The sequence below is a fragment of the Sardina pilchardus genome, chromosome 21 (assembly GCF_963854185.1).
Source record: "Sardina pilchardus chromosome 21, fSarPil1.1, whole genome shotgun sequence".
Lineage (NCBI taxonomy): Eukaryota > Metazoa > Chordata > Actinopteri > Clupeiformes > Clupeidae > Sardina > Sardina pilchardus.
This window is the reverse complement of record NC_085014.1, coordinates 21,912,454-21,931,110: the sequence shown is the minus strand read 5'-3', so window position 1 is coordinate 21,931,110 and position 18,657 is coordinate 21,912,454. Positions and strand designations below refer to the sequence as shown.

The 18,657-nt window shown below is 40.9% G+C and overlaps 1 protein-coding gene and 1 long non-coding RNA gene across 3 annotated transcripts; both read left to right on the top strand.

Annotated features, from left to right (window-relative positions):
- Window positions 1-232: 232 nt before the first annotated feature.
- LOC134068732 (uncharacterized) lies at window positions 233-5,317 on the top strand. 2 transcript variants are annotated; one of them, XR_009936717.1, is made up of 4 exons: window positions 233-384; window positions 2,422-2,511; window positions 2,829-2,998; window positions 4,101-5,317. It is a non-coding gene; the product is annotated as an uncharacterized LOC134068732 (long non-coding RNA). The 2 variants fall into 2 exon arrangements; XR_009936716.1 differs by having other exon boundaries at window positions 234-384; window positions 2,422-2,499.
- A 310-nt stretch (window positions 5,318-5,627) lies between these two features.
- On the top strand, window positions 5,628-9,027 carry lect2.1 (leukocyte cell derived chemotaxin 2, tandem duplicate 1). Its single transcript, XM_062524468.1, has 5 exons — window positions 5,628-5,785; window positions 7,448-7,495; window positions 7,613-7,712; window positions 7,940-8,097; window positions 8,459-9,027. Exons 1-5 carry the CDS (start codon window positions 5,746-5,748, stop codon window positions 8,623-8,625), a joined length of 513 nt encoding a protein of 170 aa, XP_062380452.1. The 5' UTR covers window positions 5,628-5,745; the 3' UTR covers window positions 8,626-9,027.
- The last annotated feature ends 9,630 nt before the right edge of the window (window positions 9,028-18,657 follow it).

Sequence of the window (18,657 nt, the reverse complement as noted above, 5' to 3'; positions counted from 1 at the left end):
ACAATCCAGTTCACAATACGGATCAAAATGCAAATGGACAGTAAGACACCGAGACCAAAGCTGAGTTACAGGGTCAATGAATACATTATAGCTGATGAAACAAATGACAAGTAATGAACTAAAGTTCACTATGTGAACTTAGCAACACTGCTGGCCATCCAGAGCAGGAAAAAAAGCTCAGTCGGAGACCGAGAGAGTTTAATCAAGGGTCAGCATGCAGCTAACACAACGCCTTTTCAACTCCATGTGTGGGGAGATAAGGAACACAGTGACACAGCAGGCCCAAGTGGGGTTGGAGGGGACGAGGTTGAGTGACACCCTGGGCATGACTAGATGTCAGTTGAGTCAGCCCAAGCCAGGAATATCTCCCGCCTTCGCTTCTTGGTAAGTGATTCATTTCAAACTCATGTTTATTTGAGTATTTTGACACCACAGGAAACACAGTGCAAGTGGAATGAAAATATAAATGGATATATGTTTTGGTAATGGGGTGAGTTTGTTTTCCCACAATTAGTTTGTTGCTAATAGAAATTAACAGGGACGGTTCTAGTCTACCACATTTGGGTGGGCTGGTAGTAATATTGGGTGGGCAACATAGCAATGCAGTCAAATTGGATCAAGATTGACACCAACACAAAAAAATTGGTACTACTTAACTTGAGTGTGACTTCGTATTTTGTATCACAACACTATAGGTGTGTTTTTGTAGTTTAGAAATACTGCCAACATGTTTTGGGTAAAATCAACAAACTAGCTTTGGTGATGACATCCAATCGGAATGCATGGAACCGGTTAGGTTTGTGGTTGCCCTGCAACATTGCTCAATAGACATGCATTGACGATGTCAGAGACTTCTCTCCACTTTGTACCATTTGACAAGTTCAGTTGTGACTTTTTGAGTGCATCTGCATTTGGGCAATGAGATGTAACAGGCAGGTCAGCGTAGTTGATCTGTCGACTGTTTGCTGGTTATAGCATGTCTATAGTAGGCGGATGCACAACTGTTTGGGGGGGCTTAACCCACCCTGGCCATTGCCTAGAGCTGGTCCTGTGAATTATATATGTTTGCGGAGAGCAGTTGATCCACTATGAAGAAAACACATTTTTTCAACCCCACATTTGTAAACTATCAAATATTCTAGTCAAAGACTGTCATCTTATCTAATGGGCTACCATCAATAATCCCATGACTAATTGGACTGGGAAACTCTGTTCCTCTGCTCCTATAATCATTCCCATTTTCTGCTGAATTCCTGTAAGTCTTTTGTACTGAGTGTATTAGTGGTGGGATTGATTTAATTGCTTCGTTGGGCCAAGCATGTTGTGGTGTATCATTGATATCATCGTCACTGATTGGCACTTAGCTGAGGCCAAATCTCGCTTGGGGCACATTTCCGTCCTTCCATTAAAACATTCACTTTTTTTACTATGTGGGGTTTTCAGCTCCACGTAAATGTATTCATTGATCAGCAAAAACAAAGTAAAGCTTTACTACATACAGTACAGCTTCCTAGTCTTGACCTGGCACTGGATGTAAGAAGCAGATCATGTCTGATTTTTTTTAAGCAAAGAAGTGTTATATAGCTTGTTTGACATTTTAAAGCTCATCTTGACATTTGCTATTAGTGTAATATTGGGGTAACCTGACATCTAGTGGATATGAGCATGCATTACAAGAGTGGACTGCTGAGCAGTGTGTTTCTATGAGAGCAATAAAAGTTGCAAACCACAGCTACTGTAATCACATCTCCTCCTTCCATACCGGCAGCATAAGAATCATTATGGATATTAAAGGTTAATCAGTTTATGAATAAGGTAGACTGTAGTATTTCAATGCAGGCATATTATGAGAGAAAATAATGTGGAAAAACACTCCCACATCTCCCAAGCTTAAAAAGCTTGGGAGTGCGGTTTTTCACATAATTTTGATCGCATCAAATGCTTGTGAAATGTCTCTTTCACATACCCTGGGGACATCCATGCAAACTTTTGGTATATTTGGGATTAGCCATCTGGCTAAGAGGCCATTGAAGTCCCTAAAACACAGGCATGCAAATACAATCGTATATCCGGCATGGACGTGTATTTTTTTGGGACTGCATTTAAAACCTTCGTTTACAAGATTGCTGCATTTCTGAAAGGATTTGGTAAGCGTGTAATGCACCATTAAGTTTAACTACTAGTTACGCTCCTGCTGGAAGTCAACTAACCCTTTCCAGACCCACTCTCGAGAAGTGTCTGGTGTCAATAATAAGGCTATCTTTCACATGCTGTGGATAGTACATGTATGCTGAACAAACAGGAAGTACCATCTGATTTTCCTCTAGTTCGTATCTTAATACCTCACCACACACAGGTTTGAGAATGATTCCTTTCTTACTCATGATCTCTAAAAAAACATTCCAAACTTCTGCCATATAGGTGTGTAACAGCGCTGTGCTCTTCTGTGACTTCTTCTCTGCCTGCTGATTACTATGGACCCTCCTGATGCAACAAAAGGTCAGAACGATGGTAGGAAAGCCATGTTCATGGTGCTCACCTATACGGCCCTCTGGCCTTTCAGTACAGCACAGAGCCCCTGAGTTGTACAGCTACACACAACATTTAGAAGCCTAACCAGATTCCAATCTGACCAGTCTAAGTGGGGAACAGGGTCGAAACAGGAGCACAGGAAACATGAACTCATTCCATGCTCATTCCAGGGGTCTGGATATTTGTCAATGTTCTGCTCTCTTGTCTAATTGTATCTCATTGGAGTCTTAAATGCTCCAGTAATCTGCACATCTGCTGCAAATCTGCACATATTTTTTCTCCGTTCCCATCCTCAGACATCCCCACCGTGGTGATTGTCAGCAGCATATTTACTCTGCTGGCTCTGGTAGCCACAACTATTTGGTTGTGCAGGCAGCTGGTGGGAGCCTATGGCAGAGCTTGGCAAACTGAGCAGAAAGAGATGGAGTCTATCCAGCCTGTGTCAGAAAGGCCTTCTAAAAGCACGGTAAACACACAAGTGCTAAAATACTACAACCTATACTGTAAGCCACCACACAGATATATATCTTATGGTCTTGTTCAAACAAACACACAAACACACACACACACACACACACACACGCACACACGCACACACGTACACGCACACGCACACGCACACACACACACACACACACACACACACACACGTACTGTATGCAACCACACACCCAGGTTGCATGACAACCAGAGACGGAAGTTCCAGTTTCAGCCAAACTGTCTTGTTCTGACATGCCCGAGAGGCAATTCTAGTTCTCAGAAAACAAACAGTCCGCAGGGGGACAATAAGGGATCCATATCTACCCTCAATACTCTCCACTGATGTGACCATATTTGGTTTGGAACTTAATGATTATGGGAACCAGCTGTATTATTCATAAGCTGCAACATGTGTGATAGATTAATGGAAAGTACAAACACTTACAGAACGTGTGCATACACACACGTCCGTCTGTTTGCCCACACCCACCCACTCTGTCTCTCTCACTCACTCACTCACTCACTCACTCTCTCTCTCTCTCTCTCTCTCTCTCTCTCTCACTCTCTCTCTCTCTCTCTCTCTCACACACACACACACACTTTTATTCATTAGATGTGTTATGATTGAACACAGACACACACACACACACAAACACACACACACACACACACACACACACACACACACATTGAAATGCTTTTGTTTGTCAGATGTGTTGTGATGGAACACAGAGACACAGACACACTTACACAGACACACACACTTAAATGCTTTTACGTGTCAGTTGTACTATGATGGAACAGGAACACACACTCTCTCTCTCTCTCTCTCTCACACACACACACACACACACACACACACACACACACACACACACACACACACACACACACACACACACACACACACACACACACACACACACACACACACACACACACACACATATTTAAATGCTTTTATTTGTCAGACGTGCTATGTTGGAGCATAGATAGACACAGACAGATACACACACAGACACACAAACACAAACTGCAGTATTGAAATGTTTAACAACTGGAAGTAACTCAATACGTTTGTCTAACAGCCAGTAAAGAAAGAAGAAGCCCAACCAGAGGAAGATGAAACAGAGGATGTGCTTGATGGAGAAACTGACAGTTGAAAGGGTTGTGTGGTTCTCAGTTAATGCCACCATCTGTTCTAGTGATTTACAGACTTTTTACAGAACTAAAGAATTTACAGAACTAAAGAATGTCATGTTTGTATTTGTATTTCAGTTCCTTTATGAAGTATGCCACTGGTTATATTTTTTCACTGAAATGTTTAGAAATACGTGTGCTGTAACAAAACAAAAACAAAAACAAAAAAATAAAAGAAGGATTTAATTTTATCAAAGATACTTGATTTCACATGGCACAGTCACTTACTGTACTTGAGTTTGAAGTGGTCCTTGATGGTGAATGTTGATACATTTATCCATGTTCAGTGTTCTATCTCTAGGTTGAGGGATTGTAACCTGTTCTTAGAAAAGAAAGGGGGATTATTCTCTCAATCCTCTGTCTCAAAGGGTTAACTACTTCTGATGAATTGCGCTTCAATAAAGTGTATTCTCTTTAAATGGATTCTGATGGCTCTGAAAAGACCATGCCAGTTTTCAATTGTAAATTCAATTATGGCTTTCCAATATTTTCTTAATTCTTTACAATTATGCTTTTGCTCTTCCTGCTGGGAGCAGCCAGAACTGGGGTCAAATGAAACAGGCCCTAATACCCTCCATCACCGGGCAACCCTCGTTATTAGAGATGACCAGCACCTCAGAAAACTGTCAAATCATGGTGGTCCACCCCTCATTATATCCCTTTGACACACTGTTTGTTGTTTACACACACATTTTGCATGGCATGTCGAAAAAATATAAATGCACAGCAACTACATACCACATTGACGAATATAGTTTTATTCTTGATAATGATTTCAACTCCTCCTCACACTGCATGTCCAATACAGTAGCTATTACAATTGTAAAATCACTGACTATTATTTTATGTACCGGTATAATATCTATATGTGAAAAGAAACATTTATTAATGTTTAAGAGATAAAAATAACATTTATTGGTGTAGGTTGGGTTACTTGTTGCATAAAGTTTGCTCCAATCGAAAAATACAAATGATGAATAATTAAAAGAACACTGAACATGGAAGACATTGATTTTGTGCAATGTTGAAAATAACCCAGTTTATCTGGTTTCGCTCTCTGCCGGTCTAGCTTTGTTGTTCCCTGTGTCTGCTGCTTGACAGATTACTATTGATTAATGTGACTGGGTGTGTCAGAGCAGGAAACAATATTGTACCCAAAAAATACAGAACAGACTTATTAAAGGGAGGTGAACATTTACCTTTACAGCTCTAGAAATAATTACCACCACAACAGTACAAAAGTCACAACTTTCAGAGCTAAAACTAACAATAAATTGAGAAAACACTGTATTGGGAAACGGGAGAAAGTCCCTGTCTGTGTGTGTGTGTGTGTGTGTGTGTGTGTGTGTGTGTGTGTGTGTGTGTGTGTGTGTGTGTGTGTGAGCGTGTGAAGAAATTAGGGCAAAGCATTTCATTTCCTCTTGCTCTCTACAGCACATGGTATAAAAACCTTCAGACAGACACTTGGATCAAAACACACACGTTAGTCACACAGTAAAATCTTGGCAGACCACGAGGATCACTGTAAGAAGAATGAAGGTGGCCATCGTTCTGGCTGTCCTGGTGTCCACTGGTAAGTCATTATCTCTTTGCAGACCCCAGTGATTTCAGTTCCTAACATTATTTAAATACTTTTTTAAAATAAGCAAGATTGTGACACACTGACACACACCAAACACCAGGTATAGAACCAAGATACAGCCTTTAGTCTTAATTACTGCTGTCAGCCTCTTACCGGGCTGGAGGCTTTTTTTTTTTTTTTAAAGTAACTGTGGTGAATGTAAGGATTTCTCATAGAAGCAAAGCAGCCACTGTGATCAGTAAACATGTGTTTACTATGATTTTCCTAAAGCTAATATTAATATTAAAGCTAAAAAAAAGTCCACACCCTGGCAACACCAGCGGTTAGGGAATAATCAGAGAAGTCAGCGAAATGGGGAAGTCAATTGAGAACCATCTCAGACAAAGGATAAGAGGGACTTACAGGAACAATCTGGCCAATTGTAACACAGAGCTCAGTTGATCATGTTCCAAGAATACTGTCGGTCAGAAAAAAAATGGTGCTGTCTGACGTGAGGTAAGCAGCAAAGTGCCTAAAAGCGGTGCTTGGTTCTTCATATTCCATTCAGTAACATTTGGAGCTTCTTTGTTCCAAACATCACCAATTTATTGGTGACCGTGATCAACTGAGCTCTGTGTTAAAGGGATAATCCGGAGTGAAATGCACTTTAGATCAGTTTTTCGGACTATTGGGAGTACATACGTTGAGTTGACACCAAAATCATGTCATTCGGATGTATTTTGAGAAAGTTCGCGCTCACCGTTTTTAGCCAAAACTCGTTAGCCTGGAAGTGACCGGGGCGTGTCCTTTCGCCGCTACAAAACGCTATTTTTATACCTCTTCTACTGTTCCAAACAACACTACACTTACGTGGTAGTGAGCAGAGGTTCCCTAAAGCCAAACCGAAGTATCCGCACGTCTTTATGTGGTCGGATAGAGAGTCCAGAATGAATTTAATCGAGTCCGTACCTTTCCGGAAATGTTAGTAAAGTGTTGTGAAAACGTTGCTAGCTGCAACAGCGACATTTCCGGAAAGGTACTGACTCGATTAAATTCATTCTGGACTCTCTATCCGACCACATAAAGACGTGGGGATACTTCGGTTTGGCTTTAGGGACCCTCTACTCACTACCACGTAAGTGTAGTGTTGTTTAGAACAGTAGAAGAGGTATAAATATAGCGTTTTGTAGCGGCGAAATGACATGCCCGAGTCACCTCCAGGCTAACGAGTTTTGGCTAAAAACGGTGAGCTCGAACTTTCTCAAAATACATCCGAATGACATGATTTTGGTGTCAACTCAACGTATGTACTCCCAATAGTCCGAAAAATTGATCTAAAGTGCATTTCACTCCGGATTATCCCTTTAACATTGGCTGGATTTCTCCTCTATCTATCATACAGAACAAAATGTTGACAGGCACTGTTACTGTTCACATTACTGCAGTCTTAGTTACACTAAGAGCTGGGGTGACTTACAGTATAAAAGGCTGGCCTGGGGCACGTGTCACTGTTCAATGAGCTTTGCTATTGCACTAAAGTGGAATGAAGACTGATTGCTGCACCAAGCACAAGAAGCATCCTAAACTTAATTTAATTACAGATTTTTTTTTTTTTCATGGGGCACTCTCATCTGAATCCATTGACTCTAATTCACTGTCATTTCCTCTTTTTAGTGGTCAGCACTGACCAGCTCTTTGGACATCAGGAGAAACTCAGACATGGTAAAACACTCACTCACTCTCTCTTTCTTTCTCTCTCTCTCTCTCACTTACACACACACACACACAAATACATGTTTGTTTTTGCACAATGTTTGAGTGGTTTTGTTTGACCAACAGAGCGTTCGCTGGTGAAATTTGGTGCCCTTTGCAGTGGAAACCCAACAAACCAAAAAAGAGGCTGTGATGTTAAAGGATGTGGAAATTATGGTGCAAAACGGTAAGAGAAGAGAGAGACAAAAAGATAGATAGAGAGAAAGTAGACTGCCAGCATACATGTAGACGTCTTTACTATCAAATATTGTCTGAGATGTCCTCATAAATGTAACAACCATTAAACTCCATTCATTGAATCTTTGTAAAGCAATATCTTGCAGACAACGATAATTGTGAAACCATACAAAAAAGATCTCACTGTTATGGGTGATCATTTCCTTTTTTGAACAGAGGAAGTAGGACACACAAGGGCCTTGATATCGTATGCAATGATGGGGCCACAGTCTATGCACCGTTTGATGTGCAGCTGAATGGCAAAGCTGTTCCGTATGGCAGCCCAAGCGATCTCCAGAAGCTCATCAATGATGGCGTAAATCTCAGTGGTGAAGGTCAGGAGCAATCATTTTCTCTCAAATATTTGATATAATAATAATAATATGTTGAATAATTATTAATGAATACATAACACCACTTTATATTTATATTTATATTTTTAATCATATCATGACCTTGGAGGTGAAATGTTTGTCTATCTTAGCCCCATGTTACTTCAAATATCAACTACTGTAAATACACTGACCTGAAAAAGCTATAGTAAAATTATTGTCTAGGCCTACATATTTGCAGACCATCTGATGACATGTTCACCTACATAGCACCTACAGTACAGTACAGCTGATCTGACAGTGAGTAGTACTTCAGTATGCTTCTCATGTAGTTGGACTAACTTTTTTTCTCTGTCTGTCAAAGGTCTGTGCTTCAAGCTGTTCTACGTGAAGCCTGACAAGTACCGTGGTTCGCTGAAGAAGGGCGACCGTATCGGGATACTGCACCCAATGCAGAGAGTCTACCGCGGGATCACCTCTCACACCCATGTCCAGATGTGTGACCGCTCTGACCCCACCAAGTATTTCTGAATTGAATGCTGATAGAGACAGCGTTCAGAAATGTCCACCCAATCTTTCCTTTGGCCTATTATGGCAGTCTCACTCATCGTCATTAAACCCCATTTCTGTGACAGATATTGCTTATATTGGATGGATAACGAAGCAAATAAGATCAAAAGCTCTGAACTCATTAGGCTCTTGATAATGGTCTATAGATCACAGTGATATTAATTCAGTACAGCTTCAGCCAAAACGTCCATTTATCTGAAAACAGCATTACTAAAGAATGGCACATTAATTTAATAAAAAATAAATTTCTACCCACTGCCTTCCTCCATCTCCACAACTTCCCCAGTATTGTTGGTTTTGACAAAACTGATTTTTGCTGGTTTCACATTCTGTTGTCTCCTGCTAATAAAAAATGCCACTGCACTCTTGGGTTTTCCCACCTGGTCTTTTCATGGTTTTGTTCTCAACAGCAAAGTCCGCAGCACAGTGCGTGTTGACAAACAGATGTAAAAATGCTTGAACATAATTAATCAATGCTCTTCTTGTGTTTTAAAACTAATAACACATAACACACCAATAGGCTTCATAGAGGATGATTTAGCTAAAGACAACTACTGTAAGTGAACGGATTTTGATTTGCAAAACTCAAACAGCTACTCATGGAAGTGCTCCAGTCATCATATCATATTAAACATTACTGAACACAAAGCGTAACAAATTGTATCTTTTGACTATGTATGAATAAATAAATAAACTAAAACTAAACTAAATAAACTATATTACATGCAGACTGAGGTGCGCTCCTTTTACTAAATATTGCTCACAAGCCTCCCAATAAACCTTGCAATCAAGATCTATCAGACCTTATCAACTACCCATTCATAGCCTCTTACCAGGCACTCGGATCTCGGGTGACCCACCTCCCCACCTCCCACACCTTCCCACACCACCTATCATAGACTATGTAATGCCATATACAATATGGGCTTTCCATGAATAAACATACACTTTGTGTGTAAAATGTAAGTTTATCCCAATATATAACGACTAAAACCTTACATTCTACCCTTTACCCAGCTCTGGCAGTTCATCACACAGTCAATCTATTGATATCATAACAATCTGAGCCTCAGCTTTGAGAGTATGTGGTCACAAACTCATTTTAAATAGGCTGTGTGCAATGTTGGTGATAAACTCAAAATGGGATATTTGATTTCATTCAGTGTTCATTCCCATTTGAGAGTGTGTTTTTCTTCCATTTTTCTGTTTGTATGTTCATTTTGGCTTTGATTTAAGATATGCCATATGACCAAAGGCCAACCAAAACTCAGGGCCAGGTGTAAAAACAAAACACTAATACCAAGTCTTTCTATGAGCATGAGAATGCTGAGCTTTGCCATATGGCGTGGAATTCTTTTTAAGATGTCACTTCATTAGCCTACTTAAACAGTGCTTATTACTGCCCGTCTCTGCCCCCTCTACAATATAAATTGAATGCCCACAGCTGAACCATAAGCACAGTTGAATGGAGTTAACCGATAATAAGATGTCAACAAGCGGAGTCATACAGAGTATGGCTTAATAGTTCTCCTATACTCCTCAAACTATTTACTGCACATAGACTAATACCTGAGTCTAGAAGATTGGGAAGTGGATGTCATGAAAGTGAAAATATGACATTAAAAGGCAAACAAAAGTTAAAATGCTTTTGACATAGTAGCCTACAATGAAGAAAACTGATGCTATGAATACTGATTCAGCTGTCTCTGAAAATCCACTTATTGACGCATTTAACCGAAATTTGGATTACAACTGCTTTTAACAGGCGGATGTTTTTCACCACAAAAGAGATGTCTGCTGTTTTCCTACATAAGGTGGAGTAGGCTCCCTAATCAATCCCTTTTAGCACTCTTCCTCCCCTCCCCTCCTACCCTCGCCCTCACATAAATGCATGCATCAATGCATATGAAAATGTATTCCATGGCAGCATGTTCAAATGTATCATGAAAATCATCTTCATATTTTTAGTTGGATATTGGATGAGAAAAGAAGAAAATTACTGTTCCATGAAACAGTGCATTTAGTGTGTGAATGTCCCACAGGAAGCATCATAGTTTGATATGACAGCTAAAGTTTGACATGAAGAACAATCTGTTGTGGGAAATTTCCAGTAGACAACATCTTAAGCTGTTCAGTGTCTGTTAAATGCCAACTACCCTCCCTTAGGGACTTTTCATTATTTATTTATTTAAGGGGCTGCAGAGGAATTTTGTGCCATTTAATCATAACAGACTTGATCCTCCCTTAGTCAGCAATAACAACATGACTCTATGACACCTTCTGTATAGGATTGCACTTGACAAAGATGCACAAATAGTCACCTACTGTTCATCAACTCACTTTTATTAGTCATTTTTCAAAAGGGTGCCATATAATGAAGAGCATCCTTTATTTTAACCAAGCCTTTCGAATTACTGAAACAATATGATCATGGTGCAAGAACATAGCGGTTACAGCCTATAGCGTGCTGTGTTGCCACGAGATTGCATCTCCCCTATATTGGCCTGTTTGGACGCCGATGCTGTCTTCTTGGCTGCCGTTCTACCTGACAGCTGAAATCCTTGACCGGCAACGCTGCCCTTGACAACAGAAAGACTCGTACGATTGGGATTTTCTCACGAATACAAAAGTTGGATGACGCCCCCCCATCCAGACTAAAGAATGTTGGATGACCCTCACCTCGACATTAAACAGACATGGCCCTCTCCGATAACAACCAGTCCCTATAAGGAGTACGAGGTGATTTCCTTGTCCATGGCTTCTGAAGTCAACCTCCCTTGTTGGGAGTCTATATCATAATAGCTCTTTTTTCTTTATCTCATGGTATCCAACATTCATTGTATCCTTCGTTTCTTTATTAATTGTTATCTTTAACAAGTCCATATAAACCGCTCACAAAAAGTAAGGAAACTTGACTTTGGCCCATTATATCTCCCCTTTAGTAATACCAACCAGTAAAGTGTTTCATATCATTTTTATCGTTGATTTGTCACCTTTACAATGAGGTATAGCTTGTAAGCATAAGGCAATCATGGGATGAGTAACACAAGCAAACGTGTAAGTAGTGCCAACGAAAAATGTGCCAAAATGGCCTGTTATGCTATTGGAATCCACCTTTGTTACTTCAAGCATTGACGATTACACTCTCCCACAGAAATGAGGAAAACAAAACATGTTAGGCATACATTTGTTCATTTTATACTCAGTGTCAGGGTCCTCAGTAGCGTGTAGAGGATCCATATGCAGCCACAACAGCTTGGCACCTTCTTCTCATGCAGGTCACCAACCTGGCTACATTCTGCTGTGGGGTGACATCTCCCTAACTCGAAAGACAGACCTTGTTATCATTGAAGGCAATCATCATGCAGTTAGATACCGGGATGAGATTCTGGAGCCAGTGGCAATTCCATATCTCCAGAATATGGGACCAATTGCCATCCTCCAGGATGACAACGCTCGCCCCCATAGAGCTGGGATCATCAGAGAGTACCTCCAGAATTTGGGAGTGGAGAGGATCTAATGGCCTGCCGTGAACACTTGTGGGATCAGCTTGGGCATGCTGTACGTGCCAGAGTCACCAACAAAACCAGGTTGGCTGACTTACAACAGATCCTTATCGAGGAATGGAATGCCATCCCACAGCAGAATGTAGCCAGGTTGGTGACCAGCATGAGAAGAAGGTGCCAAGCTGTTGTGGCTGCATATGGATCCTCTACACACTACTGAGGACCCTGACACTGAGTATAAAATGAACAAATGTATGCCCAACATGTTTTGTTTTCCTCATTTCTGTGGGAGAGTGCAATCGTCAATGCTTGAAGTTACAAAGGTGAATTCCAACTGCATAACAGGCCATTTTGGCACATTTTTCGTTGGCACTACTTACACGTTTGCTTGTGTTGCTCATTCCATGATTGCCCTATGCTTACAAGCTATACCTCATTGTAAAGGTGACAAATCAACGATAAAAATGATATGAAACACTTTACTGGTTGGTATTACTAAAAGGGAGATATAATGGGCCAAAGTCAAGTTTCCTTACTTTTTGTGAGTAGTTTACTAAAAATAAAGAAGCTCTTCAATAAAATAAGTAAGTATGTCTTTTCCGAATTTTCTACTTGTAGAAAATCAATGAGAAATCCATAGCTTAATGGTTCAGTAATACTAAGAACATAGTTGACACATAATGACCCAAATGTCAAAATAATATAAGCTTCATTAAGTATAAATAATGTTGTGTAAAATGTGGTGGTTTTCACAACGACATTTTGCAAAGACTTGTGAAATCTTTCTAAGTGGTCTTTCTCAAGTGAGGTTAAATGGTCACTTATGCAGAATTTCTTCCTTAAATGGTGTTTGATACATTTGAATGTCATTCTCCTATTTGGAGAGTTGGTCTTTGATGTGACAATATGGACACAACCACGCCTGGTTCATCTGCTTATAATGTAATAAGCCTGAAGTTGTTTCTGGAATCTGAAATCTGACTTTATTAGACATTCCACCTTTCCTGCAGAGGGCTAGCTTCTTTTTAGACGAGAAGATTGGTGGGCTCCTTCCATGCATCCGGGTCTCAACAAGATTACTGAGGAGAATTAATATCCTCTCCCCTTTATGCACCTGATTTTGAACAGCTGCATAAGACTACCATTTTCACTAAAATCGACCTTTGTAATGCTTTGAAATGGAAGACTGTGCCCATTATTCCTGGTGGTGACTATGAGTATTTAGGCCAGTAGTCTAGCAGCGTTCATGGCGTTCAGGAGCAATGTACTGAGAGAGAGTTGTATGGCAACAGCCTTTTGTGAAATGGTAGCAGTGTGACTTCCAAATCTTGTTCTTGGGCTTTGCCATCTCCCCAGAAGTTCATATGGACCCAAAGGACCTTTTCTTTCTTATTGTCTAAACTATGAATGTAGAATTCTAATTATTATCTTGTGGGTCACGGCAGGTTCGATTAATTTCCAAAATGCCATGAAACTCCTGTGGGACGCAAACCTGGTATAAAACCGCACGTCATCATCTGATGTAGACAGGCGCTCGATCCCAAAACGTTGCTTAAGTTTGAGGACCTCCAATTGCTGTTGAAGCTCCCGAACCTGGCGACGTAGAGCTTCGTTCTCGTCGGCTAAATTACTCGCCCTCGCTCCTGTTTGAGGGACTACACAGTAGTCGTGATCTGGAGCCATTTCGGCCTCCATCTCCGAGTCCGAGTCTGACTCTGGGGCAGGACTGTCGGCCCGCGGACGCCGTTCCCAGACGCTTGGTCTTGGCGCAGGTAGTTCGTACCCATTCCAAGAAAAGTAAACCGGTACGGATCCCTTCTTCAGCCTCCTCAGCCCCCCGGGAGTCACGTTGAAATCGGCCTGCTTAAAATGCCGACTACAGACCCGGGTGTTTTTGGTCGGGTTGAAGTCATCCCTCCGGATCTTCTGGATCCAGTCAGCCCGTACCGCAGCGTCAACGGGGAATGAATGAAAACTGACTTCTCTGTTGTAACGTGACGAAACGGTACATAACGGCACACAACAATGAAGTGCTGAGGCTCTCACCCTCTGAAAGGCAAGTCGCCTCTCCTGAACCCTAAAAACACTCATTTTAAAAAAATCTCTGGTAAAAATCTCTGGTAATCGAACTCGGTCGCTGTTGTCTTGCTCTCTCGCGTCTCCCGCTCTAGCTGTCAAAATCACCTGAAGGTTCTACCGGAAGTACTGGTGCGCACACAAAAGTTTGAACGTTAGCGGTAGCCATTGTTGTGCTCAGAGCGAATTGCCATAGCTTACACAGAATGTGTATTCTAGTCTTTCTCAAGCTGAACAATGATTAGGGCATTTGAAATTTATCATCCATTTATGCCCACTTATCATGTCATTTCATTTGAAAAATGAAGAGCTCTCAGACACTTCACACAGATGCAACATACTGCTGTAGATCAATGCCTTGCTGTAAGATAGAGCTGTAACTAAAGGGGCGTAAGTGAGATTTTGGTCAAAATTGAGTTATATATATCACCTGAAAGCTCTTGATGAGCTCTTTCTAGCTGACAAAATTATAGAAGTAAAAATATTTATAAATATAAAGTTATTGAACAAAAACCAAAGGTCTTTAACTGTGAACATATAGAAGCAGTTAGATTTGTTTTGGCTCTCCTGTAAAGTTGGTGAAATGTCACTTATGCCCCTTTGGTTCTCAGCCCTTAGGTCATGACAGATATAGTGATGCTGTTATGTAATGGAGAAACAGCCCAATGCACCATGGATGCGATTCTGTGAAGTCTCCAAGGCCAATGATCCACAAACTAAACATATGCTGACATCCATTGCATCAGGTTCAAGAAGTTCCATTTAAAGAAGCACTTATGGCATTATATAAACAGTTTACATAAACAGTTTATGTATGTGTATATGTATACATATTTATAGTTTGGCTGGTCCTGCACAAGTTCTGCACACTTTCAGTCAATTTCAGATTAGGGCCTGCACTGCCTAAAACACACATGCATAGGTCTGTCTCCTAAACACTCTTCACCTGTTATCCAGACACGCATGAAAAACATTTGAAAACAAAACTCAAAAACAAAAAATCAAATCATTACTGTTTTTCTCAAATGCTAAAACACAAAAGCCAATCCTCTAAACCAAATGACCAGTTGTCTAAACTCATTTACTAAATCTAGCCACAATTTTTCAATACCATAAACACATTTCACATGAAGACACAATTCACAAAACACAATCCTCCGTTCTCATAAATCTAAGCACATTTTTCCTTGCTAAAACACATGTTATGTGGGCAGCCGTGGTGTACTGGTTAGCGCATCGGGCTTGTAACCGGAGGGTTGCCGGTTCGATCCCCGACCAGTCCACCACGGCTGAAGTGCCCTTGAGCAAGGCACCTAACCCCTGACTGCTCCCCGAGCGCCGCTGGTTGGGCAGGCAGCTCACTGCTCTGGGTTGTGTGATTCACCTCACTGTGTGTTAACTGTGTGCTGTGTGTTCACTAATTCGGTTAAATTGGGTTAAATGCAGAGAACTGAATTTCCCTCACGGGATCAAAAAAGTATATATTCTATTCTATTCTATTTGTTGCAAAACATGTTCTCAAATGAAAGCTCATGTGATGCAAAATGCTTGCCACAGTCAGCAATAACTGAACACAATGAACACACCTGGCGTCATTTATTACACACGACTCAAAATTGATGACACTTGTTGCTAATGCGCACAGTGACTGTCTGTGTGTGTGGTTTGAATGAAGAAAATAAAAGAACTTCACACCCTGATCACGTTTTCAAGAGTGCTGTTGTGTGCAATAGATTCTGTTTTTTGCATTGAGTTGTGTTACAGTAGTGTACTTGCAGAATTTTCTGTACTCTTCATATGAAGCTCACAACTCTAAATGAAGAGCTCTTTTCCAAAACGCTATAAATCCATTTTTGAAAACATTACTGTACTGTAACAAATCATGTTACTGTATTTAGCCTACAGTAATTGTGTTTTTCAGGTAATATCAATAAAAATGCATTTGTTTTGTTTTTATTGAGTAAAGATAAATTACTGTAACTAAACATAACCCAATACAATTTCACTGAGATTACTTGAAAAACAAAATTTAAAAAACATATTTATGAAAATTCATTAGTAAAATGGTGGATATAGCGTTTTGGAAAAGAACTCTTCAAATGCCTAAATCCTCTGCAGAGATCTAAGAAGATCCGTTACTCTAAAGTTTTTTAAAACTATGCATTGGCAGTTATGAAACAAAGAACCTGCTCACAAATTGAGCATTGTGTTTTCAATTGTTTTGCTGTAGTGTGTAATGATGTGTATAGTGTTTACATTTTTGAAAGCTTCGAGCTGCTCTTTTGGTGTGAAAGTTTGAGTTTTGAAGTGAGAAGGTGTGGTTGTGCTTATGTAGCTTTAGAGAAGGGTATTGTGTTTAGACATTGGGGAACATGGAGGAAACGTTTGTGAAATGTGTTTTAGCATTTGAGAAAAACTGTAATTGGCTGTCAGCGCAAACCTGCTGACCGGCAGAAACCCACAAAATAGAAAACACATTCCACAACATTTAGTATGAAAATGGGTGTGTGAGCCACCTCTATGTTCTCATGGTACTCAGAGTACACTCCAGTCTTCGGGGTACTATCTGCTGTATGAGTTATGCTTAATCGGCCTGTAGAGAAATTAGTTATTTTATCCATCAGGGAGTAGTGTGTGTTTTATCCTGCTCATGTTCTCTCACTGATCTGTTTTGAGCTCAACTGTGCAAAGTTCCGGAGGTCAAATGCTTCTGTCCGAATGTTCCCATCATTCTGGTGGACAAGCGGGCGCATTCCCACCAGTAAGAACAATGAGAACGGAGTTTGCGCTTGAACACAGACACAGGGCTGTTTATTATCATGAAAAATAAATACATATAGTGCACTGAATGGGGAAATATTTTGCGGGGGAAATATTTTGCGTGAGAAATGTCAAGTGGCCTATGGCGTGTGGTGTGAGAATGGGTCAAATTGCATGACTCTCACGCTCAAAGCGTGAGAGTCATGCAATTTGACCCATTTCTCCTTGAGTTTCCAAGTTAACGTTAAGGCTGCTAAGTCTATCATTGTCCTATACTTGTTGCAGAGCTGTGTAACATTTATTTGCCTCTTTCTTGGTAATTTCACACTTGAAAAAGCGACTCTAATCGGAGCTGCCAAGTGTCACGCTTTGAGTGTGACAGTCAAAAAATTTTTTACAATTTACATCTTAAATGAAACCGCTGCGACTGTGGCAATGTTTGTCTTTGTATTGTGTATTGTGTATTGTTCACCTTACCTGATGGCTACCTGTCTTCCGGGGTGCTGGGGTGCAACAAGAGTGTCGGAGGTGAGACCCATTTAAAGGGACGGGGCGCGCTCCCATAAGGGAAGCGCTCATAGAGACAGGGGTGTTTCAGTTGTTTTGTTTCATTTGTTATTTTGGGGGACTGTAGCGAAGTCTTTATGATTGCACATGAATGTGGTAAAGTAATGTGTTGTGCTCATATAGTGTGTAGCCTAAGAGGATATGGGGTTGCGCTGATTGATTGTTTGTTCTGTTTTTTTGGCGCCAATAGGATATGATGGTATGGAGCGCTTCATTCAAGGATGGCCTCTGTCGTGAGAGGGTCCATTGCGTCATGTAATGTATTGTGCGTGAAGGGCCTAGCTATTGGGCATTATCCCAAGTTTTGTTTTCGTTTTGATCAGTGTTTTTCTTTTGTTTATGTCTCATGTCTAAAACCTACCGGTAGCTTATAATAAAAAAGGAGTTTTCTTCTACTTTGCATTTCTCGACCTGAGTCACTCCATCTGCACGGACACATTACTACAGGCACCAACAAAGACTTACGAGCACACACGCCGGGAACTGGCAAAGAGGAAACAGCAGCCTGTTAAGAGGTCAGTGTACAGTACCTACTGGTAGCATGAGCCAATACCTGGAGCCTAAAGGTTGTAGTTCAACTCTTGGGGCAGCCGTGGCCTACTGGTTAGGGCTTCGGGCTTGTAACCGGAGTGTTGCCGGTTCAATCCCCGACCAGTCCATGGCTGAAGTGCCCTTGAGCAAGGCACCTAAACCCTCACTGCTCCCCGAGCGCCAACAGGAGGTCTTTGGACAAAAATCTACAGACTACACAATTAGTCCTGTTCACTCATGGTGCACTCTGGCCACACCAAACTGAAGGAAGTGATAAAGAGCTGTGGTGGACGATACCATGTGTTCAACAACAAGAGCAGAGACCACACACAAGCTGTGGAGCTGATTAAGAAAATAGGTGAGATGGTGAAAAAAAGGTGAGGAGGTCACTTCACTGAGGAGATGTTGCTTCACTGAGACGCTCAGAGTTTTTGTGGGGAAACAGCAACCTCTGGCGTGCATGCTTGTTGGTTGTGGTTGGTTGAATAATTACTTAACATCACCCTAAGCATAACCTTAAGTTAAATCAGAGTGTTGCATTTGTACTTGTATT

Coding starts and splice junctions, on each gene's coding strand:
- lect2.1 (XM_062524468.1), top strand. CDS start 5,746: ATGAAGGTGGCCATCGTTCTGGCTGTCCTGGTGTCCACTG. Junction 5,786..7,447: donor GGCTGTCCTGGTGTCCACTG/GTAAGTCATTAT, acceptor TCCTCTTTTTAG/TGGTCAGCACTGACCAGCTC. Junction 8,098..8,458: donor CGTAAATCTCAGTGGTGAAG/GTCAGGAGCAAT, acceptor TGTCTGTCAAAG/GTCTGTGCTTCAAGCTGTTC.